The sequence below is a fragment of the Grammomys surdaster genome, unplaced genomic scaffold (assembly GCF_004785775.1).
Source record: "Grammomys surdaster isolate TR1022 unplaced genomic scaffold, NIH_TR_1.0 184, whole genome shotgun sequence".
NCBI lineage: Eukaryota > Metazoa > Chordata > Mammalia > Rodentia > Muridae > Grammomys > Grammomys surdaster.
Genome location: NW_021604629.1, coordinates 2242856 through 2267219, shown reverse-complemented (window position 1 = coordinate 2267219; position 24364 = coordinate 2242856). Strand labels below are relative to the sequence as shown.

At 49.2% G+C, this 24364-nt stretch overlaps 1 protein-coding gene across 2 annotated transcripts in view; it reads left to right on the top strand.

Annotated features, from left to right (window-relative positions):
- The window catches only part of Lmo1 (LIM domain only 1), a 36463-nt gene that overhangs the window by 8131 nt on the left and 3968 nt on the right, over positions 1 to 24364 (top strand). For both annotated transcript variants that reach the window (XM_028768100.1, XM_028768099.1), the window contains one exon: positions 23313 to 23526. In XM_028768100.1, coding sequence (XP_028623933.1) covers positions 23313 to 23526 — 214 coding nt within the window. The remainder of the gene's footprint in view (positions 1 to 23312; positions 23527 to 24364) is intronic.

The window sequence follows — 24364 nt, the reverse complement described above, 5'->3', positions numbered from 1 at the left end:
AGACTGGGAGGAGCAGGCCACAGTATTGTTCCATGGCAGAGACCCTAGCCTGGTGAGTACTACAGCTTGCTAAGGGCTAGTAAAGGCCTAGCATGGGTGGCAAAGTGCCTGGCAGGAGGGGTTGTCTTTATCCACACCTGCCACAACCAGCTTCAGCAGCATCCAGTCTCTGCTGGGAGAGAGGCGTCACAAATCCTGAGCAGCAGGACAGTCACTGCCCCTTCCTGCACAAACTCAGCCAGCCCGCGAGTCTGTAAAGATGAGGCTCCCCCACCCCTCCTGGAACACTGAGCAAAGAGGCAGGTGTTCCACTCAGTTCCCCTGCTCTGCCATTCATTCGCCCACACAGAGGACTTAGGGGGATGGGGGACAGGGAAACAACATAAATTGGTCTGTCGTCCAGAATCCATGTCTCACTAATGTACCCAGATTAACTCAACTGTAAATTGTCTCCTTGGATGGCGGTGTCTTGCTAAAAGTTTCCCATATGATTCATGATTTGGATTGCTTTTAACGGCTATTGGCTAAGCAAGCCGGTGACTGTACAAGGTGATGCAATTGGCATTAGCGAGGGGAGGCACGGGAGCGTGTAATGCAGTCAATACTGCATTAACTACTGATGCCCAATTACAGGGAGCCTTTCAGGAGCATTAAGACCAAGGGAAGCTGAGATCACTAGCCGCTGCTCGCCTAAAAGCTTCACCCTTTGCGTGCCGGGCTCGACACTGGCATGGCCACCTGCTTGGCCTCTGTGGCTGAGGGAGCTGCCCAGTTCCCTTGCTCTTTCTTTCTAACCATGCCCCACAAAGATACTTTTAGCACATGGAAATGTGCTGGGGTCTGCCTCTCACCTCTTCTGAGAATTCATTTCCTCCCTTACATTCTCTCCCAGAGGAATCAGACCCAGTGACAGTCCAGTGCCACCTTCTTTAATTTAAAGAGCCTCTCAGCATTTATGAACAGGACTTGGATGTGGTTTACTTTGGCCTCAGAAGGATAATTACTGATGAACATCAGATGCAGACCCTCTGTGGTCCTGGGGGAAAGGCTCCTGAGATTCAGCTCATCTGGGCTGCCAGCTCAAGGCAGTGTGTATTGGCTGTGGCTATGGGCTAGGCCATTTTTCAATAGAAGACAGAGCTGTGGTGACAGAAATGGGGAGTGGGGAGAGTGGTGCCCATGAATGACTTGGGCTGTGTTAGAGTTCTAAGCAAATGCAAGTTCAGAGATTTGGTGCCCCCCACACCTGAACGGTGTCCCACACATGGCAAACCTATCTCTTCCTCTATGTAACAAAGAGGTCAAACTTTTTGCTTGGCTCAGTACTCCAGGATCACAGGGCCTCCCAGTACATTCTGATTAAGGCTTCAGGCAGACCGAGGATTGGTTAGGACAGACGATAGAGAAAGGGGTGTTACACAAGGTCATTAGACCTACTGCAGCCGCTACCATTCTGCTGAGCTCTGCTAGTGCAGTGTGTGCTCTGTGTGTCATGTTCTGTCCGAGGCTGAGGCTGCTTTGCCTCCATACCCTGTCACCTCTGCAATGAGAACAGCTCCATCTGCCTAGATTGTCACCAGAATTAAATGAGGTACTGTCAGTGCACACACTCCACCAACAGGAAACTCCATAGCCACATGATGCATCTCCGTTCCCTGCTCAGTTTCAGTACAGTCTGAAGCAAGGCCTGGGCCCAGTCCTGTGGCGTGTTCACTAATGAGAACTGGACCTTCCTCACTCTCCCTCCTGCCTCTTGGTCATTACTGGGAGACAAACTGCCTTTACACTGTACGGGTGTCTGGATTCTCAAGGCAAATGTCACCATGGGGAAAGCCTTCAAGAATACTCTTCCAAGTCCTTCCATTTGGGCGGGGCATAGATTAAGGGTCAGAGAAAGCAAGAGAGTTGTCCAGGGTTATGTGAAGAGTTAGAACCGAGAGCTTCAGCGTCTTTCTGGTCTCCATGTTCAGCTGATGTGCCTGCTGTTCTGGTCCCAAGTCATGATGAATTTGGGAGCAGGCCATCAGATGGACTGGAACAGCATGTCTGCCTAGGTATCCCAGTCATGGCCCAAGGCAAGTAAGTTACTGACCTCCCAGGCTACCGTTCTCAGATGTAAGACCTTTTAGAAGGTGCTGATGGGCACACATCTGTCCTGGGCTTTTTGAGCTGAGAAGTCCCACATGTGTGTATGACATAGCCTGTCCTGCCTTCCTGCCTATCTGAGTTGCATGGAGATCAGATACACTGAGGCATGCAGGAATTCTCCTAGTTACCAGGGAACCAGGTCCTTTTCCTGGAGTGCCAATGGCTGAGCTTCTCAGCACATGTCTGTGTTGCATTTCAGTGGGATTTTGGACCTACCCCGCTCTCTTCTGTTGCTACCATCTTGTATCCCATCTACTGTCTGTCTCCTGGTGCTTATTACAGCCAGAGAGAGCTGACCTCTGCCACCTTGGCGTTCATTCTACCTAAGACTCACTGCCACCCCAACCATCACACCAAACAATGTAGATCCAATGCGTCCACACTGGCTTGTGTTCCACGTAGTCCCAGTGTTTGCCTCCATCCCTTTACTCCTGTGCTCCATGCCCCACACGCCATTCCCTTTTATTTGGCCATGCTCAGAGACAGCATCCACCTAGCAACAAGCTTGTCTGTCATTGGTGGGCTTGTATTTATGTTCTAAAGAAGGAGCCCAATGGGACTGATACAGCTAGAGACAAAAGCAGGTGGTGAGAGGAATGAGCAGGCTGAGTCAGGCTTTGGGGGCAGATGCCTAGTGTGACGGCCTACTGGGCTACATCACTAGCTGGTTTTCCTGAGAGACTTGATGATTTCAGTACAGTCTAGCATGATTCAGAAGACCTGAGTTGTGGTGCTAGTTGAGAGCTGTGTGACTTCAGACAACTACTGGGTATCCATTTTCTTGTCTCTACAACATGAGCTATACCTGGTATCTACTGTCCACAGATGCAATACGACAGGAAGCCTCATGCTTCCCGTGGGAACATTTCCTCTCTGCAATGTGATTTTCTTAGTCCTTAGGTATCATAAACATACAGCAGCTTTCATTTTACTAAACTCTAAACAATAGGCATCGCCCAGTGCCTAAGTATCGGTGATTGCTACGTCACCAGCCAAAATGCATTGGCTTGAAACAATAAGCACTTGTTTAGCTTATAGACCTTTGGGTTGCAGAGTTAGGCAGGGCTAGGCTGGGGTGTTTTTTCTGATCTCAGCTGGGCTTACTCAAACCTGGAGGTTGGACGATGGCTGCTCAGTTAGATGCTGCGGTAATAATACTCAGGACCCTCATCCTCTAGCCATGTCACCTCGCTAGTTATCATGACAGAAGGATCTAGAGAGAATGGATACATACCAGGCTTCTGGAGGCCACTGTTTGGCATGGGGATAGTGTCACTTATGACACATTCCACTGGCAACAATAAATCACAATCATCCCAGGTTCAAGAGGTTGGGAAACAGGTTCTACTCTTGAAGATAAGAGGTGGCAGCTTGGATCGTGAAGGACATGGCTACAAAGAGTTGTGGAGATCAGTCAGTTTTGGAACCAACCTTCCATTCATCCCTGGCATCCGTCCTGTCTGATCTCATCCAGTGCCCATAACAACCTTAGAAAGAAGCCACTCTTCATTTCACAGATGAGAAGACATGATACAAGAGCCTGTGGATGGTCCCAGACCCCACAGCCTTCTAGTATCAGAGCTGGGCTGTGAAACCAGGAGATCTGACGGTGGAACCCTAAGCTCATTCTCTGACTTGCTGGCTTCGTTCCCCATCCTCCACCTTTGGGGCTGAACTCCTGGTGGAGCCTGTTTGGGGTGGGAAGGAGCTGTCTAGGTGGACCGTGTTTGTGTGTGTGTCTGTGCCTCTGTGTGTATGCCTTTGTGTGTGTGTTTGTATGTATGTGTGTGTCTGTGTATGTTTGTGTGTGTGTGCCTGGGTGTGTATGCGCGCGCACGAGCGTGTGTGTGTGTGTATGCTTGTGCACTTTGGAGCCCTGGACCCGCTCCACCAAAGACAAGATTTGGGGTAGGAGCATTATGAGTCCATCTCCACTGCTTCTCCCCATCTCCCTCTGTCCTGCAAAGTCACAGGACAGCCTGGAAGGGGGTGAGACTCAATGGCTGGCTTTAACTGGAGCTCATATGCAGATGCAGGACACATCAAAGTCATCGGCTGGCCCCTGGCCTCAAAACAGGGCAGTAAGTGGGCTGGTGAGAGGCCTGTGTACATTCATAAACCAGCTGATTGAAAAGCAATATTTCAGATAAATACAAGCCAGCGATCTATCAGTGGTTGTAATAAAACCCAGGCTTCAGGCTGTGATTTTATTTTGAAATAATAAGAATTGCTTGATTCTTTTTACTTGAGTTACCATGGTAATTCCGGCGTGGAGCGGTGTTATATTGATTTAGAAAGTGGACAGTAATATTTCTTTTGTGTTATTCTGTTTCTAGGCCTTGATTTCTAATTTCTACTTGGAGATTACTTTTATAAATTTCTTAAGTCCTTCCACTTTCTCTCCCCCCTCCCCACAGTATAATTTTCCTCTCATGCACCACGATGTTCTGAGCTTATTGGTTTGCTCTTATTTTAAATTAAACTTGCTGGTTTCAAATATTGAAATGACATCTTTGTCTGTGTCTGTACTTTGGTTTAGCAAAATATTACAGTCTGACGCTCGCTGCTTAATAATTTAAGGGAGGCTTTCTGTCGGCCCTCACTGGGTGCTGATAACTTATGACTCAACCAACGCAGGCCTTAAACTCGTGACATTTTAATATTGTGTGGCAGGAGCAGCCGCCCCTCTGCTCTCAGTCTCTGTGGAGAAAAATCCACATGGTACTCCAGAAAGGAGTTTTAATAATTCAACCTTGCTGGTTGACTCTCTGTGACTCCAGTGAAATATGTGTGTGTGTTGGTGGGGACACCCATGCTTTCCAGAGGATTCAGGACAATGCTAGCCTGGATTCCGAGGACCTATAGCCTGCACCCTGAACCAACTCAAATTCTATTCTTTCGTGGATATATAAGTAAGGCCATCCCTAGTGTCAGATGACAAGAGTTGCCCATGAATGCCAGGGAATGCTTGAACTCTTTGATCAACTGTTTTATCTTGAAAAACAGTGGATCTCACACAGGTTTTGAGTCAGATAGACTAGGTTCAAGTCCATCCTCTTCACACTTGCTTGCCAGGCCTATCCTGAAGAAAGCTTGTAGCTGCCAGCCCGCAGGGTAGGATATGTCTGTAAACTCCCTCAGAGGCCTGAATGGTGGTGGATGAGTTACCGCTGTGTGACAGATAAACTTGGAACTTAGCACCTTGACACAGTACACAACTGTCATCTCAGTTCTGTGGGACAGGGGGCTGGCGCAGTTTGAGTGGATCCTCAGAGCCTCTCAGAGATGGTAATGATGGTGTCTGTCAGCCAGAGGTACAGACTCTTCTCAGATCCACCTGAGGAAATGATCACTTTTAAGCTCTCTTATTTGCCTATAAAGATTCAGTTCATGTGTGGTTTGGGCTAGAGGCCTCTCTGGCTGCCTACTGCAGGTGACTACAGCTCCATTTTTATGGGCCTCAGCACTGCACAGAAACCTTTGCACTATGGCAGCTTGCTTTCTGAAGGCCTCCAGTAGAGACTAAGGAGAAAGTCACAGGCAGCTTCTGCTACTGCACCTTAGGGCTCAGGTGTCCATTGGTTACCTGTACTTTCCCCTGTTGTAGGAAGCTTACCTTCTGTCTGGAAGTCACAATGTCTAAAAACCAGCCAACCAGCCAGCCAGCCAACCAGCCAGCCAGCCAGCCAGCCAACCAGCCAGCCAACCAGCCAGCCAGCCAGCCAGCCAGCCAGCCAACCAACCAATGCCAGGGGTGCATATAGCCCAGGCTAGCCTTGAACTCCTGATTCTCCTTCTTCCACTGCTCCATTTTGTTCCCAGAGTAGGAAATGCATAACCCAGAAAGTGGGTAAATGGTAGAGCTGGGATGAGGTCCCTGTATGTCAGGGACATGGGAAATGACTAGCTCTAGTGTTATGAATTGATGGCAGTCATATTACACACCACACACACACACACACACACACCCCTCATGTACATATACGTAGACATTCTGTCTGGATATGGAGGTTTTTGTTTTATTTTGTTTTTAATAGGTGACACACACCTCATGTACATGTACATAGATACTCCTTCAGGATATGGAGGCTTCCAGACTAAAGGTTTTTTCCTTTAATTTTGTTTTTAATAGGTGATAAATATGCTAAGATCAGTTAGGGGCCTGCAGAGCAGCTGTCTGGAGGGACTCAGTTGCTCAGAGCCTGCCCTCTCTCTCAGCACCTTGGAAGAGGTAAGGGTGGTCCCTTCTGAGCCAGCCTACCTGTAGCTGTTAGCTGAGAACTCCCATCTCTCATGGCTTTGCTGGGTGAGATGAAGACAGACCTGTAAGGCAGCCTAGGCAGAGATGGCTTCACAGTTCCCAAGTGAGGGAACAGGACTCCTGTAGACTGGAGCACTCCCACAGGTGCCTAAGGAGCACGGAGCTGAGAGCCAGAACTCCAACATCCCCATCCTGGCCTATTGCCTAGTAGGATCTTTTGGGGGCACGTCCTATCCCCATTTCCATTGGCAGGGTGGCTGGACAGTTGGGCTCTTTGCTTGTTGATGGGAGGCTACCTCTTCCAGGCAGCTGCACACCCGCCTCCCCTACCCAGAAGCCATTTCCCATCTGTGAGGCCTCTTCTTGGCAGGAACCAGGACCCTGGGGAGCATTGGGCAGGGGGCAGGGCTCCCTGGGGCACCTGGTTGCAACCTGGCATCGGCTCAAGTATAGAGAGTGGTGCTTTCACCTGCCTGTTTGCCCCAAGGATGCCTTCATGCTGCTCTTTGATCTCAGGTGGGGTTTATCAAATTCATGGCAAGGCTGTCTTACCCACAAGAATAATATCTCATTTCAATATTATTGAAAATGCAAAGTAAAAAAAAGAATCTAGGAAAAATTAAAATCGGTTGAAATAATTAGCACAGAGTTAAGCTGGCAACAGTCACGCCTGCACCTGGTAAAATATGTTATTGACTAAAAATTGACAGAAGAATCAAATCTTCCTGACAAAATTTAGATCTGCAGAAGCTGTCTCTGGGAATATTTTCTGGGAGAAATAATTGTCACAAAAGAAGTCTCAACAGTGACAAACACTCTAATTTATAAGATTTGATATGAGCTAAAAACAAAACAGCAACAATAAAAAAAAAAAACCCAATCATGGACCGAGCAGTCACTAAAAACGTTAAAATAATTGATCTTGATGCAAATAATACAAATAAATTAGGGGTGTGGCTTTATAGTGTTGAATAGAAAAATTGACCAAGAAAGTCAGTTGACCCAGTGAAGCGTATTAAGAATTACTTTCTTAATTAAAACCACCACCACTGGTATAGTTGCTATCAAAATACAGGGGTCAAGAACAAGTTTCTAACAGAAGGGTTTGGTGAATCCATTTGGGCGAGTGAGCCAGCAAGTGAAGGGGGTCCAGAGTGGAAGATCAATGCGATCCGTAGGCTCATTTGTCCCAGAATGAGGGGTGGCCAGAGAGGTCAGAACTAGAGCTCAAAGCATCATGGGTATGACTGCAGTGGTAATCATTGACAGAACCACACTGTGAGCTGAGCCTCAGTTAGGGCTGAAGAGTCTTGTGGAGGTCAGTGGGAGCCTTCTGAAGGGCTTTAGGCAGAATCGAGATGCTTTATCAGATCACTTGGGCCCCTCTGTGGGAATAGACTGGAAGGGATGAAGCTAAAAGCAGACCGTGGAGCATGCAGTGGGAGGAAGGACCCTCTTTCAGCTCTGCGGACGATCACTCTCCACTCCTCTGCCCACGTGTCCTTTGTTCCTTCCTTTACTTTCCTTCCTAGCTTGCATTCTGGTCCTATGGAGGAGGCAGTGGAAAGGGGTCTGCTTTGGTCATGAAGGAGGTGTGTTAATGTCTAGCCTCCAGGAGAGAGAACCTCCAAGGTCATGGGCCCAGACACTGCAGATTTGGAATCTAAAATTCTTTAAAAGAAATAACAGCTCCATGCAGGTCTGACTACTTTCTGCAGAGGTGGCTCACTGGATAAGGAGGTGGCAGGCACAGCTTTTGTCCCATGCCTGCTCTGCCACCCTCTGTCTGTAAGATCTCAGGGAATTGTTCTTTTGCCTACTGCAGGGTGACCCTGGGCATACCACTTAACTTCTCTGATCCTTGATTTCCTTACATATAAATTAGGGCCTACAGCATGCTCAGTGTTCCTGCCACAAATTTCAAGACCGGGGAACTGTTGGTGGTTTTGGAAAGCCAAGAGTACCTAACATAAGTCTGGCCACCTTTCCTCTGACATCCCTTCAATCCTTGGAGAGAATTATAGGGTAGTTTTCCTAAGGTACAGTTTCCTGAGGACCCTCCCCCCCATGATGAGTTCATGGAGACTCCTAGGAGCCAGCCTCATGTATAAAAAATGGACACATATCTATTGATATGAAGGCCCAGACATTCCTCTCATAAACCAAAGCTGTGATGTCTCCTTCATGAGGTTGTTTCCACAGGTGAGAGACATGGAAGCTAGCCTGCCTTTGTGGAGACAGCCCTTAGCCCAGACTCAGGGGCAGGGATCTTTTATTGCCACAATGTATGCTTGGCACCCCCTGCTAGACAAGCCCCTTCAAGGGCATTCTTGCCTCCTTCCCTCTTGCCCACGTACCCGGGATTTGAACTTTCACCCAAACTTGAACTCTGTCCAAAGTAAGGCTCACAGGTCCCAGGAAAAGGTACTCTCTCTCCCCAGGCCCCACTGTGACCTAGTCATTGTGCATATGCCATTATATAGCTCTGATGACCCATAGAGCACATGCCACTCTTCACATACCACTGTGCATAGTCACACTGCCCTACATAGAACAGGTTCAAGGTTCTGAGAGACAGACCCTTCCCCACAGGCATGCCCTGTTTACAGGTAGGGCCTAGTCCTTGAAGGACATAGATGCTTCAACAGAGAGCCCATCCCTGGTGGTTTAGCAGGTTAGATGAACTACACACTTCTGGAGATTCTCCCATCCCTGGTGGTCTAGCAGCTACAATTTAACATTCTCTTAACAAAGCCCTGGGAAGATAAACTAATATAATTAGTATGTCATTCAATAATATCCTACTGTGTGTACATATATTTTATTTATCCATTTGTCAAATGATAAATGATAGACATTTGGATTATTTCTACTCCTTGGCTGTTAAACATGTTGTTCAGACTAACATTTTTATTTCTTTTGGACACATACTTTGGAGTAGAATTTCTGGGTGGGGAAAATTCTGTGCTTACAGATATTTTTGGTTGGTGTGTGTGTATGTGTTGTGTGTATACATGTGTGCTTGTAACAGGATGTGCATTTACCATGACACATATGTGGAGATCAGAGGACTACCTGAGGTATTGGTCTTTGCCCTTTATCTTATTTGAGACAGGACCTCTTGTGTGCATACCAGGTTAGATGGACTACACACTTCTGGAGATTTCTCCCATCCCTGCCTCTTGTGTTCTTGTTGTAGGGCAGGGATTATAGATTCACACAACAAAGTTTCCAGCTTTTATGTGGGTTCTGGTGGTAAGTGCTTTAACCACTAATTCATCTCCTCAGCCTAAGACATTTGTTCTTAAATGAGCAGGGCTCAGGGCTGTTCATGGGAAAAATTCCCTAGTTGTCCAAGCTTCCAGAAGTGAGTTTACCTGTCAGGTTCTGGGATTCAGTGTAACCTGGCTAGCTTCAGTTTTCTGGTCTGTGGCATATGGCTAGTATCTCACCTCGAGTGCTTTTAAAAGTAATTTCTACTTTTGGGGCATGTGAAGAATTTTAAAGGGTGTTATTGCTTTGTTTGCATTCTTTTTGCCCTGTAAGTTGGGTATGGCTGCTCCGGTTTTGCTTATAGAAAAGCTGACGTTCTCAGAGAGACTAAAGGACTAGTCTGCCATGTTAGTCAGTGATAGAGCCTCAGCTCGAACCCAGGCATGTCAGAATCCCTAAACTTGGACTGAGCCCCTGTGCTGTATTCTCTCACCCCAGAAGCTGGCATGCCCATAGCAGATGATCACCCTGAGAGGGGCACACAGGAACCCTTTAGGTAAAGATGTCTGGGCGAGTGGTTGAAGTAGATAGAGGACAGTGTGGGACCATCATGGAGAAGTGACTGTCTTCTAGACTGCTCAGCAAAAGCTTGAAGGAGAAGACCCTCCTCAGACTGACTGGGAAGGTGAGCAGAAGGTTGGAGGCACCTGGGAGAGTCTAGGGTTTGCCAGTCCAGAGCTGCTAGAAACCTGGAGGGATTTGCAGGAGTCCGTGGAGATCTCACCCTGGAGGAAAGATGTGAGCATGCCCCTCTGGTACCCCTGATCCTCACCCCCACCCCTGCCTGCTGATGCCTTGGGGGTGGGGTGGGCCTTGCCTGACTGCCTCAGTTAGCCTGAGCGGTAATAAAACACTTTAAATTTATTGTGACATTTGGATTTAATTAAAAAGTACATACTTAGAGAAGTAGAACATAATGGGTAGAGAGGCAGGGCGGCTTTTCCCCTCCTTTCTTCCCCAAACTAATTAGCGTTGTATTTTAAATTGTTTATGTGCCGCTAATCATCATAATAAATCATTTGTACTGAAAAAGACACACTCGGCTGTGCCCGCCGTGCGGGTTCCGCTCGCCGGGGCTCTATCGCGAACAAATTGATCTAGAAGTGAATTTATTAACCACTGGGGAAGAAATCATTAGTGCTTTCTCTAAACATTCCCCAGGTACGCTTTATCGCCACAGTTTATGCTGTAACTAAAAGGAGCATTACCCAGGCGTTCGCTGCAATTTCCTTGAAAAGCCAGCAACCTACTCCCAAACTAGGGGGTCCCTGCCTCCTCACCCCTATGTGGTTTGAGAACCCCAGCTGCTGTTCAGTATTCCTTTTAAAATAAGGAGTTCCCCATCAAGCCGGTACAAGATACCGATGCTCCTGTGACTTTGTCCCCTGCTGAATGCTTCATGGTTATTGAGGTTTATGTCTTATGACCACCATGGTATAAAGAGGGCCTGAGGTTTAGGAGAAGTAGGGGAGGCTGGGTTTGCAGAAACACTGGGACCAGAAGCTTGTTAGAGGGTGGCTTCCCTATGCAGAATCTGAGAAGACATCAGCTGCGGGTTGACTACAGGTAAAAAGGAGTCCCAGGTTGGAGCACAGGACCAATCTGGAATCCCTGGAGCACACTCTGATGATCTGGGCCCCAAAGCCTTTCTCTCACAAGCTCTGAAGCCTTCTCCAGGGTTTGGCTGGAGTAGTCTATTCTGCCCAGGTTCCTAATGAGGCCTTTTTCCCTATGTATTGTGACTTCACAGTCCCCCAGACATGGCCTGACAGATGACAGACAGCTTGACCAACAGGCAGCTCCCAGCTACAGATACCATGTGGTACAGCTGGTAGCTGCATTAGCAGCAGTCTATTCTTCTGACTGCCACATAGTGGCCTCCTGCTTCCTGGAGTCTGTGCTCCAGCACCTCCATACCGATCCCCGTTTCCCTGGGGCTGTGCTCCAGCATGCGCGTGTGCATGCGCGCACACACATACACAGACACACACACACACAGAGACACACACACACACAGACACAACCACAGACACACAAATGCTTCCTTGGGGCTGTGCTCCAGGTCCTCTCATTTTGCTAAAAGGGAGGTTTATTCTGGACAAGGATCTTCCCCTTGGAAGCCCATGGCTGATCTAGAATCCATAGCTACCCCACCTCAGAGTCTACCATCTAAACTGCTTCCCAAAAGGTTGGGACCCTCCCACTCCTTCCACAGAGAAGGGCTTTAGCAGCCCCTAGGGTGTCAACAGGAAGCCACAGCCCTATGCTGTTTTAGCTTGTACTTAGAAGTTCTAGCTAGCAGGAGCCATGCTCTGCTGCTTCAAGAAGGAAGCAGAGCCCAGCAACTGGGTAGGCTGAGCCAGACTGTAGGGTCCCCTCTTTGTGCCTGGAGAACACATTTAAAACTTTGAATTCAAAATTGATTTTGAAGGGCCCTAATCTCTGATCCCCGCCGCTTACGGTGTGTCTGCAGCTCCTGCCAGACTCTCGTTTTCTGGTTCAGCGAGTTGGTGCTCATGTCCCCAATGCTGTGAAATTGAGACTCGTCTGAGAGTGTGGGTCCTCTTCCTACTCCTCTACGGAGATTGTAGGCCTCTTGGGAGCCCTGTTTCATTAGATGGGTGACGCTGGCTTTACAGGTGCCCACGATGTAGCTGAGTCACTGTCTGGGGAACACAGTTTCCAGACACCTCCCTCTGCTCTCTTACAGAAGTGTGGCTTCAGGCAACACGTCTTTAAGGAACATAGGGACTGACTTCTGCAGCTTGGGATAGGATTGGGGGAGTCCAGACAGAAAAAGGCCTGGGTCTGGAGTTCTATAGAAAATTTCAGGGGTCTTTCTTCCCATTGGCTGCTAAAGGCTCAGCCTAGGCTACAAGGGGAAAGTGGTCATATTTATATACCATAGGACCTTCAGAGAAGAGCAGGGTAGGCAAGGTCTATGTGAAGAGCCAAGGGGTTCAGGACAGAACTGAAGAGGAAAGGATGGAGCTGTTGGCCTCCCACAGACCCATGAACCCTGGGCTCTGCCTGCCACACCCTGAGGAGGTCAGAGTAGGTATGTGTAAAGGAATCGTGGAGTAGAGCCCTGGGATTCACCTCTCAACAATTCACTTCAGAAGAACCAGTCTGTAAAGTACTCGCTATACAAGTATGGGTGTGAGGACCCACGTTTGCTCCCTGGCACCCATGAAAAACATGCATACATACATACATTCAAGAGAAAAAAAGCTGTTCGTGGCAGACTGGACTGAGTGCCACTATAGCTGTCTTCCTTTTTCTTCAGACCACAGAGCCACAAGTGTCTTGGGCTATGTGGCAGAGGGGCGGCAGTATGCCACCAGGGGCCCCTCTCTCTGGGGACCTGCCTGAATAAATCTGTCCACTCCAGGCAGAGATGCTTGCCAGTAATATCTGGATAGCTGCCATTAAGTCTCTTCATTCATTTATTGAAGTGAGGCTTAGGGCTGCTGTCAGGTTCAGTACTAGGAGAACAGCAGTAGAGAAGACAGGCCTCAAGAATTATACCTTCCGAAGGGACACAAAAGCAATGGCCAGTTGCTATTGAAAACTCAAAAGGGAATGACAGGCAGAATGGGTGGTTTAAATAAGGAGAGGGTATGGTGGGTGGAAAAGCCCTCTCTGTTGATACTTAAGCTCCAGGATGGGAAGACAGCGAGCACTGAAGAGCCTGCATGTGCAAAGACCCTGAGGCAGGAGGTGGATCTGGAGTGTGGTGGAGCTCTGTATGGGATGGGGAGGCAGGGCCACACCATGTGAAGCTCTTGCAGGCTCCATGCTGTGCTCACTGTGCTGAAAGCTGAGGAAAGGTTCCAAGCTGTGCAGTGACCAGCCTGGTTTATTTGGAAAATCTTCTCTCACTGCCGAGTGAAGAATGAGCTGTAGGCTTGCAGGACCTGTGCGCAAAGTGTGGTGAAAGGACGGAGTGGGGGCTGGGGGTGCGCTTCAGTTGGTAGAATGTTTGAGGAGCATGAGTAAAGCCCTGAGTTTGATGCCCAGCACTTCATAAACTGAGTATTGGTCATACATGCCTGTAATTCCGTCACTCTGGAGGTAGAAGCAGAAGGATCAGAAGTTCAACGTCATCCTTGGCTACATGGTGAGTTCCAGGCCACCCTGGGCGCTAGGAGTCCCTGGCCAAAAAAAAAAAAAAAAAAAAACAGAAAAAAAAAAAAAAAAAAAAAAAAAAAAAAAAAGAAGGAAAGAAGGAAGGAAAGAAAGGGAAAAAAGAAAAAGAAGAAAAAGAAAGTGGCTCTGGAAATAGAAAGAACTAGAAAAACTAGCTAGGATGGGGAGCAGGAGGTGGGGTGTGTGTGTGTGTGTGTGTGTGTGTGTGTGTGTGTGTGTGTGTGTACATACAGGCATGCATGTTGTTTGATGCTGAGTTCCTCTTAAGAACATGTAGATGGGTTTGGGGTGATGGTGTGAGTACTGTGAAGAGGAAGTGGGGGAAAGGCACAGAGACCAGCTGGTAATCAGGGGTCCTAGCTGCTTTTGGTTTGGTTTGGTTTGGTTTGGTTTGGTTTGGTTTGGTTTGGTTTGATTTGATTTGATTTGATTTTTTTTTTTTTTCAAGACAGGATTTCTCTGTGTAGCCCTGGCTGTCCCATAACTTGTTTGGTAGACCAAGCTACCTTCGAACTCAGAGAGTCACCTGTCTCTGCCTCCCAAGTGCTGGGATTAAAGGCATGCGCCACCACCGCCACCTTGCCTAGATCTATAGCTTTTAAGCTATGTTTGAGACTGTAGGGAAACAAAAAAAGATACCCATTCCTGTCACAGAGAGGGAGAGGCCATACTGGATACTTGTACCATACCAGTTAATAAACTTCAGTGAGCATATACAGCTTCCTGTGTGTCCAGGTTCTGATTAAGGACCAAAGAAGACCAAGGTGGTCTGTGAGTCAGCCCATGAAGCTGCCCACCCATGAAGCTGCCCCAGTCTTGGTGTTTCCTCCTCTCGGCCCATCTAAAAAGTTCTCAGCTGGCTCCTGGAATGTATGTGTCCCCTCCAAATCCCTGAATGTAATCCCAAGATCCACAGCAGTGCGAATAGGAGATATGGCCCTTGAGGGTAGAACTTTATGAATGGGATTGATATTTTTATGCATGGGAGCCCAAAGAGTTCCCTCATCCCTTCTGGTGTGTAAAGTTACAGTGGGAAGACAGCTGCCCATGAGCCCAGAAGCAGGCCCTCATCAGACAATGGGCAGGCCAGTGCCTTTGTTCTGACCTTCCCAGGCCCTAGTGTGGGAAAATTAATCTGGTGCTTGCAAACCACTAATCTGGTGTTCTGTCAAAAGTGCCCAGGTAGAGGAAGACTGCAAGACTCTTGCCCACACTCCAGGTCATGCAGGGCCTAGCTTTCTTCCCCAGCCAGGGCCTTAGCGCTTTCTACCTCTAGACATATCAAGGTCACAGTGGTTTGTGGGTTCTGATACAAGATGCTAAGGACAGTTGGCCTCCCCCAAAACCCATTGCATAAGTGCCTCCTGCTCTTACTCTACTGGAATTTGCTCCCCAGGGGGCCCCACTCTGCTGAGCCTGAGTCAGCACTCAGCTCCCAAGCAGCCCATCCTGTCCTTAACTGTCCCTGCAACGGGCTCCAGAGCTTTCTTCATTATCAGGGTCCACGGGGGCTTAAGAAAAGTTCACTTTTCTCCACTGTTTAGGAAAAAGACAGGGTAATGCCATCATGGTTCCAGGACAGAGCCGGCTGGGCATGGAAGCTTCCTGACAGCAGCCTGTGTCTATGCCACTCGTAGTCACTCCTGGGTTTATCAGGGAGCAGATTGCATGGGATTTCTGACCACTGGCTCACAGTGACCCTGTAGCACTCAGGAAGGGTTAATGTGGAGTGTTACCCTTCAGCTGAGTGGGTAACTGAGTGCTCTGGGACCGGCAGCAGGTGCTAGGGAAACTGCCAGGCAGTCCTTTCTGTTGTAGACTACTCGGGGCAGGACTTGGCAATTAAGAGAAGGGATGTGTTAACTACTTTCCAGTGTCTTGTCCTGTGCCAGGCCCCCTCCAGAACCTTCCAGCTCCACGCCTTCCCCATCATCCACACACAAGCTCTCAGCTGTGAGTCGAGCCTTCCCTTCCACTTTTGTCACCCAGTGTTGGAACTCAGCTCTCTTCCCAACAGCTCTGCCCCTTCCCCAGGACCTAGGCATAGAATAGCTGGATCCCAGCATAGACAGCCATACATTCTCATAGCTGATTGTCTTAAGCTATTGTGTCAAACTTTGTTATAAGGATTTCATGTCTATGATCTAAATGAATCTTCGGAATGACTATTTAACATAGTCTCTCCTCATTTAGCCACTGAGTAAACTGAGGCAAAACTGGAAGAAATGGCAGAACCAGAATTCATGCTGAGGCCATGAGTCTTCAAATGCCTACTCCCTAGCCACCCTCTCTCTGACTTCAGAGGTGTCAGTCCCTCCCCTGAGCTGACCACCATTTCGTCAGTCCAGCCCTGCCTCCTAGCCTTACTTTCCCCTGCCCCAGTAGGGAGCTGGAGGCTAAGGGAGCCTCTGTTTCCCTCCCTTCCTCGACCCTAGTAAACTCCATGCTGCAAACAGACTCACAGAGAGGTCATTGCGAGCAGGCGGACTGGGTGACCATGGCCATGCGTTCCAACAGTTGTTCCCCTTGGCTTTTGATTCCAAATGAGTAGGAAATGCTATTAGTTCTGGCCTCACCTGCCACGTGGCGGGGCCTGGGGTAGGAGTGCACTGAGACGAGAAATTGTGGAGATAAAACCAGTGTGAAATGGAAGCCTGCTCGCAGGCTGTGCGGGGCTGTGCAGAATAGTTACTTCTGAGAAAACGAGATTGAGAGAGATGCGGCAGAATTAGATTACACTTTCAAATTGCCTGATTCAGGGGGCTTGATGCCTAGGAGGGGCACAGATAGACTCTGCTGGGGTACTTCTCTGCAGCTCCATACCTGGGATGGGCCCAGGTGGATGGCAAGAGCCCTGATCTATGAAGCCCTCTGAGCCCTACTCTCAGCTGCTGACATGGGAGGGGACGACAGGGCTGAGCCCTGGAGGCTGCCATGCTCTACAAGGATTCACGTGATTTCTGCTTCCTCCAGTCTCTAAGGTGCCAGGCTTTGTTCCACTCAGAGTTTGTTTTAGAGTGGTGGGTGTGACAGCCCATGGCTGTGTGCACTTGTGCCTCTGTGTATATTTACATCAGTTCGCCAACATGTGTGTGGACCCAGCCATGTAGATGCACACTTGCAAGCATGAATGTGTTTTCAGGCATGTTGATGAACACCTGGTGTGTGTCAGTTCCGAGCTGAACACTGACAGAACTGATGTGGGGAGAATAAGACAGACACAGCCCCTTCTTGTGTGGCCCCGTGGGCCTGATTCCATGCCTGTGGAGGAGTATTTGTGTGCTCTACCCATGTGTCCTGTGGCTGAGTGCATCTTCATGCTTTGCAGTGTCTTCCAATCTTCAATCTTCTCCTGTGTGAGCCTCCTTCACACTCATCATACAGCCCTGCCTTGGAGCAGAGAAGTCACATGCTTGGGCCTCAGAGACAGACTGCCAAGTTCAAATCCCAGCTCTTTCTCCTACTTACAGACAAGATGGGAACCTTTTCTGCACCTCACTTCTTAGAATGGGAGTAATGGTAGCACTTAACAACACAGCAGTGAGTAAAAACCTTGGGTTGCTAGGTTGGACTGCCGATACCAGAGTACCTGCCTGTCACAGGGTCAGGGGTGCTCATGGTGAGAAAGGGGAGCACAGAAGGCAAGAGGTATCCTTGTGCTCTGAGGCTCTGGGCAGAGCCTACAAGTGAGTCTCCTACTTCTCTGGCCTACTATGGAACCAACACAGAGGTCCATTGAGGGATTAATCAAGGCTGTTCATACCTGGGCCCCCCGAATCTCTAAGGAATGTTCCTCTGAGCCCCACGACTATCCTATCTCACTCAGCTGGCTGCTGGAGCTGCCTTGTGGACAAACAGATGGGGCTGACTTCCTCCTGGACATGCTTACTCTGACCACTGGACTGGTTTCTGGATGGCACTGAACTCTGGTCAGGGCCCATGTGATTCTGATCACAGTGGCAAGTCTGTATCCGTTAGCTGTTCTGCAAGCTATCCCTGTAGGACCCTGAGGTGGGGCTATGACATGTGAACTTTGCTGTGTGCTGAGTCAGTGACACCCATCTAACTTGGCTACCAGGATCACTAGTTCTAAAGACTCCATTATTACTTACTACTCTCTGAGAAGATCCTCCCCTTCCCCTTTCCCTTCCCCTTCCCCTTCCCCTTCCCCTTCCCCTTCCCCTTCCCCTTTCCCTTCCCTTTCCCCTTCCCAGTTCCCCTTCCCCTTCCCCTTCCCAGTTCCCCTTCCCTTTCTCACCTCTTTCTTCCTATTCTCGGTTGCTTTCAAAACAATTTCTGTCTGTCTTGGAACTCACTGTGTAGTCCAGGCTGGTCTCAAACTCATAGAGATCCACCTGCCTCTGCCTCCCAAGTGCTGAGATTAAAGGCATACACCACCACACCTGGCAAGACGTGTTTTCATACACATTTTACAAAGAGGAAAGAAAACCTTAGTTTTAATCCCAGGGTTAATGAAGTCTGTAGGAACTGGTATCAGATAAAGCCAGATCAGGGATACTCCAGGAATAGATGCCCTTTCTGCCTCAGAAGTGCTGATACCTTCAGACTCCTGGGAATTCCTCTAGATTCAAGTGGGTGAATGTTTTAGCTAGGGTTGCTAGTGATGTAATGAAACAAAACGACCAAGGCAGCTGGAAAGGAAAGGGTTTGTTTGGCTTATACTTCCATGTCAGCATTTAATCCTCTAAAGAAGTCAGGACAGGAAGTCAAGGCAAGAACTTGGAGGCAGGAGCTGATGCAGAGGTCACAGAGGGGTGCTGCTTACTAGCTTGCTCTCCATGACTTATTCAGCCTGTTTTCTTATAGAACCCAGGACCACTAGCCCAGGGATGGCCCCACCCACAATGGGCTGGGCCCTCCCACATTGATCACTAAGAAAATGCCCTACAGGCTTGCCTACAACCAAATTTTTCTCCGGTTCTCAGGTTCCTACCTCTCCCGTGACTGTAGCTTGTGTCAAGTTGACAGAAAACTAGTCAGTACAGGAGGAAATGTAACAAGTGACCCAGGACATTGTCCATTTGTTTTGTTTTGTTTGTTTTTGAGACAGAGTTTATTTATGTCGTCCTGGAACTTGCTCTGTAGACGAAGTTGGCCTCAAATTCAGAGATTCACTTGCCCCTGCCTCCTGACTGTTGGGATTAAAGGTGTGCACAGCTGCTGCCTGGCGGCATTGTTGTAAAAGGTGTTGTTGGGAGTGCTGGTGAGATCTGAATAGGCTGTGTAGATTGGGAAACAGGATTTCAGTGATCATTTCCTAGGTCTGTCGCTGGTTTTACCCTTGTTTTTAGCAATTGGTATTTTATACACCAAGATCATCTAGGGTTTAGAGACTTAATGTCTGAAATCAACTCTTAGATGATTTATGGGGGAAAAGTTATAAGTATAAATAAAAGGAAGAAGATACAGGAAATGGGCACTTGGGAATTACTCCTATTATTGCAATTTTTCTGGGAGCTGAAAAGAAAAATTTTCAAGTCAAAAAGAAAGCAGGGCATGGTAGCACAAGCCTGTCATCCAAGCACTTGGGAGGCAAAGGCAGGAGGAACAAGATTGTCCTCAAATCAACTACATAATGAGTTTGTGGGTCAGCATGGGCTACATGAAAAGCAAACAAGGTCCTGGAGTGATGGCTCAATGGTTATGAATGGGTACTGTTTTTGCCGAAGACCTGAGCTTGGTTCCCAGTACCTGTGTTGGGTAGCTCATAGCAACTTCTAACGCTAGCTCCAGGGGACCCAGTGGCCCCTTCTGACTTCCACAGGTACTGCACTTCTGCGTACATACCCATACATAGACATGTATGTAAATGGCTCAGTGGTTATGAGCATACATGCTCTTACAGAGGACCTCAGATCACATGCTAGCACCCATGTCTGATGGCTCACAACTGCTTCTAACTCGAGCTCCAGAGGATTCAATGCTTCTGACCTCCATAGGCACCAGTACTCACATGTACATAGCCACATACCAACACACACAGAACAAGATTGAGATTAATTTTAAAGAAATGATAAGCTCAAAACGATGAAAAGTTTAAAAGAAGTGAGTACCCAAAGGAACAGCACCCTAATGGAGTGGATGCTGTCCTTTACTCCATTCTAGCTTCTGGGCTATGGCCTTAGGTTCGCAGCTTCATCTTGACCCACCACAGTCTTTGAATGAGACCTCATGGCCCTGTATCACAGGTGCAGGTCTGAAAGGAGGGGCCTGAATCCCCAAGGTATGCACTCCTAGCCCCCAGCCTAGAGCCCACTGTTGTCCCCTAAAGCATAGCCTGGACAATGGTATTTCTCCCAGAGCAGTGGTGAGTACCACCCTTGGGGTGGAATTAAAGAAGGTCCTCTGGTGGGCTAGAAGGAGAAAGATACTAGGGTTCTGTCAGGAGCTGGTACAGTCTGGCTATCCCCAGGTGCAGCCTCCATCACTGGCAATAGTGCAGCCCAGTAGGGGGCATTCCTGTGGTGTGGCCTGCAGTGACCTGCCTGCAGCAGGGTGAAGTAGACACAGTAGGATGGAAATCTGACCTTGCAGAGGGTAGCTGGGGTGGGTAGGGTGCTCGCCTGTGACTCAGGCCTGTGCATAGTGGAGCCCACACACTTTGGCTCCCATATCCCACTGGAAAGTAGCAGCCTAGCTTGGGCCACATAGGTAGGAGTTGTCTGAGGTTGTGGGTCTGGTTGGCAGGCAGCTTTTTGTGTAGAGAGCCTCTCTCCAGGGTGAGGGGAGAGGTAAGGGGAAGAACCGATGTCCTCCGTGAGTCTCACCTCCTTACTGAGGTGTCTGGCTTTGCCCCACATTGCAGAGCTGAGTGTAAATGTCAGAGTTCGGCAGAGCCCAGGAATCAGAGTTTGTACTGCCCTGGAACCTTGCACGAACCCCTTAGGTAACTGGATGCTGATACTGGACCCGGAGACTTCACCTGAAAGACTTCTCCCATACCCTGACCACTTCATCATCAGACCTGCTACCTACCTTCATGCAACAGACAGAGAGACGGGAGTTCAGCCTGTCTCACTTCAAATATCATTCCCTGTATTCACTGGGATTGAGGGTGGCACATGGGCTGAGTGAACTGATTATTTTGCCAGGCCTAGTATATGTACCTGAGCATGTGCCTGGGCATGTGTGTGGGCACAAGCGGTCTCCATTGTTAAAGATGGGTGTTTTCATTCGTGTGTAGTAATTATTGGGTAATGCTTTAAAACCTTTCCTGAAGGAGTGCAAAGCTGTTTTTTCCCCCTGAAGTCGGGAGTACGTTAAAAGGATTACCATGTAGATTTGATTTTTAGATAACGCTAAAATGGATCCCAAATGGACTTCAGCAGAGGGCTGCTATCTCCCTAATGGAAAGTGCATGGCCCCAGGCTCTGCTCCCAGAGCCAGTAGAGGAGGGGCAGGGAGGTCTGCAGGGGGCTGGCTGGCTGGTAGGCTAGAGGGGGCTGGGGAGACAGGAGTTGAGAGCCCAAGTACAGAGCCCTAGAGGGACCAAGCCCTCTCTCTGCATACCAGGTGAATGAGAAGGACTCTGCAGTCTCTGAGGCTCTAAGGCTCTAGGTCTGAGTTAGTGTTTATATGAATACTCCTGGACGGGGTCCCCTCCACAGGCCCCAAGGGACAGTCTTCCCATCTTTGGAGCCCGGGCCTCCCTTTATTTTCCTATATTTTAATCTCTCCCCATAGGCCAGGCCTTAGAAGGAACTTCTCCTGAGGTTGGCTTCGTGGGCAGATCTGGGCTCTGTTAGAGGAGACACAGGCTGACCCTGGGACAGCCATCATCCTGAATACTCTCTTTCATTCAGACCAATTAACCTTTAGAGCTGCATTAAGGAAATTAGGCAGTGAATTTCCCAGCTAACAGATGGTCCTATGGTGATGGAAGGAGGGAGGGAAAGGGAGCTGACCTCTGCCTGCCAGGGGCACCTATGGGGCCTCTACCTCCGTGCCCTCACCAGTCCCTTTGGTCTTGTGCTGTCGTAGGTCCGAGCTCTCTTCTCGCAGAGAGGACTTCCTGTCCTAGGGGCTGTCCTCCTCTCTAGCAGAGGTCAGAGGGGGTGGCTGGGTTGAGAAAGCACAGGAACAAATCCTCAAGCCATCCCCATCAGTGGTTTTAGTGGTTTAGCCATTCCTCTAACTACCTGAACTTCAGTTTCTGCATCTGTAGGAGTGGAGCATTTGCCTGGAAAATGTAACAGTTTTTCTGACATGATATCTATGAATCTAAGGTCTCTAGGTGGTGGGGTCTCCCCTGAAGCCAGAGGACATATTCCTTCTTGAAGAGGGAAGGGAAAAGGAAGAATCTGGGTCAGCAGCTGGGCCTGCGGATAGGCGCAGAGTCAGAGCTGGGGATGGGAAAGATACTCAGGGCTGGAACTGAATGCTATGCCTGGAAAGAACATAGACAGGTCTTTGGGTCAGGATAAGGCCAATGGAAGCAGAGACTTGAGGCCTGTTGGAAGCTGGCTATCTAGGAAGGGTGGACTTTGCTGGCTGTGCCATGGTTGTAGGTAAAGACTGCCTCTAACCCACCCCGTGTTTTCTTAAGAGGCTTGTTCTCCTGCAGCCCTCTGAGTACAACCACAGACTTAGTTTCTCTGCCGCCCGCCCAACATTCCTTGCCCCTGGACACTATGTGCCTCCCGTTTTCTCCTCAGCTGCCCCTCCCAGTGATTTCAGGGGAAGGGGCCAGGCATGTGTAACTGAGTGCTCACCCATGCCCACACTTACACATCATGCTGTGTACAAGGATGTTTGCAAGTGCACGCACTTACCTACCAGTAGGCTCTGCCTTCAATAACTGTATACTGAGTCTTGCCTGGTACTTATTGCTTCCTCTGTGTTGAGAAGCTTGCAGAGGCTAGAAGGGAGCTGGTGCGGGGAGATTCCTAAACTGGGAGATGGACCAGACCTCAGAACCTCCCTCTTTCACTCAGACTAGGCCACATGGAAGTTTGCCTTTGACCAAAGCGTTCCTGAGGGGAGTTCTCTCATGCCTTCCCAGATGCCACCCCGTGCCTCCCACTCTCTTCCCAGTACCACCATTCTTCACATAGTAGGTGGTCCAATGCACAGCGACTGCTTACTTCAAGAGAGAGTGAAGAGGATGAGAACGATCTGGGAATCTCAGTGAACCTCGTTCTTAGACCTATGGTGGCCAGATGTAGCTGTGTTAGGACATGGGTCTGCACAGATCAGGTCACACAGGGCACAGTGACTAGGAAGGAGAAGAAGAGCCCAGCAAGGCCATCAGCTTCTGGAGAGGTCTTGACAGGACTAAGGCATGTTGTCTAATGGGTCAGGCTTAGGGCCTGGGGAAGAAATAGAAAGTGAGGTCTCTGGGAGCCTTTACTTAGAGGTAACAGTAAAGAGAAAGACATACTGTCCCCCTTCCCTGGAAGTGGGTGGTGCCCCAGAGCTCCAGGGCAGTCCCAGGCTCATCTGTCTTATTTTCCCATCCCAGGTGTGCCGATGCTCTCCGTCCAACCTAAGGGGAAGCAGAAGGGCTGTGCAGGCTGCAACCGCAAGATCAAGGACCGATACCTGCTGAAGGCACTGGACAAGTACTGGCATGAGGACTGCCTCAAGTGTGCCTGCTGTGACTGTCGCCTGGGCGAGGTGGGCTCCACTCTCTACACCAAGGCCAATCTCATCCTGTGCCGGCGTGACTACCTGAGGTGGGTTCTGCCGCTCTGCACTACTCGAACAGCTCCCATCCTTCTAGCCTGGTGCAACTTGGCCCCAAGCTCTAAACCAGGCAGCCTGTGTGCACAACTGTGTGACTTCTTCACTGCCTTATGTCAGCCCTGTGAGCTACCTGAGAGCAGGGTTATGTCTTCATCTTTTTGGACTTGGCCCCACGATGTCTACTCAGGCACTAGTAAAGTATTGGACACAAAGATAATCTTCCCATGGGTACCAGCCTGGCTTCAGCCTCACCCATCTCCTATGGCTATCCAGGAGGGGACATCTCAAAGGGGCCTGGAGGAGCAGATGAGGTAGTCTAGACTTGCCTGGGCCTTCCAATAGAGTCTCCTGCCCACCTCTCCCTGGAGTCCTCCTCTCCAGGTGTGCTGGGATTAGGTTCTCATTTGCCTCAATTGGCAGGGAGCCATACCCTAGGACAAGGACTGCCAATGCTTTTTTAAAGATCTGGGTTTGAACCAGCCCTGAGTCTTTAGTTTTGAACCTTTCTCCATTTAATCCTCCTGTAGCCCACCTTGCATTCTTCAGAGCTCTGCCTCTCCCCCACAACCTGGATCTCATCCCCTGGGGCTGCCTTCCCCAATTAACCCTCTCTTAGGCCATTTATGACATCAGCAAGGCTGGAAGGAGGCCATGAAGCAGGGGCCTTGGCTGAGACCCAGCACCTGCATTTGGCTCTGTCACTAGCTGCTGGATGGTGGCTGGGCAGCCTTGTGGGGAAGAAAGGCCGATTGCATTAATTATCAGGATGGGGGTGAGAGCTGGTGGGGACTTCTGCTCAAGTCAGGACAAGTTGGAGGGGGCAGGGTT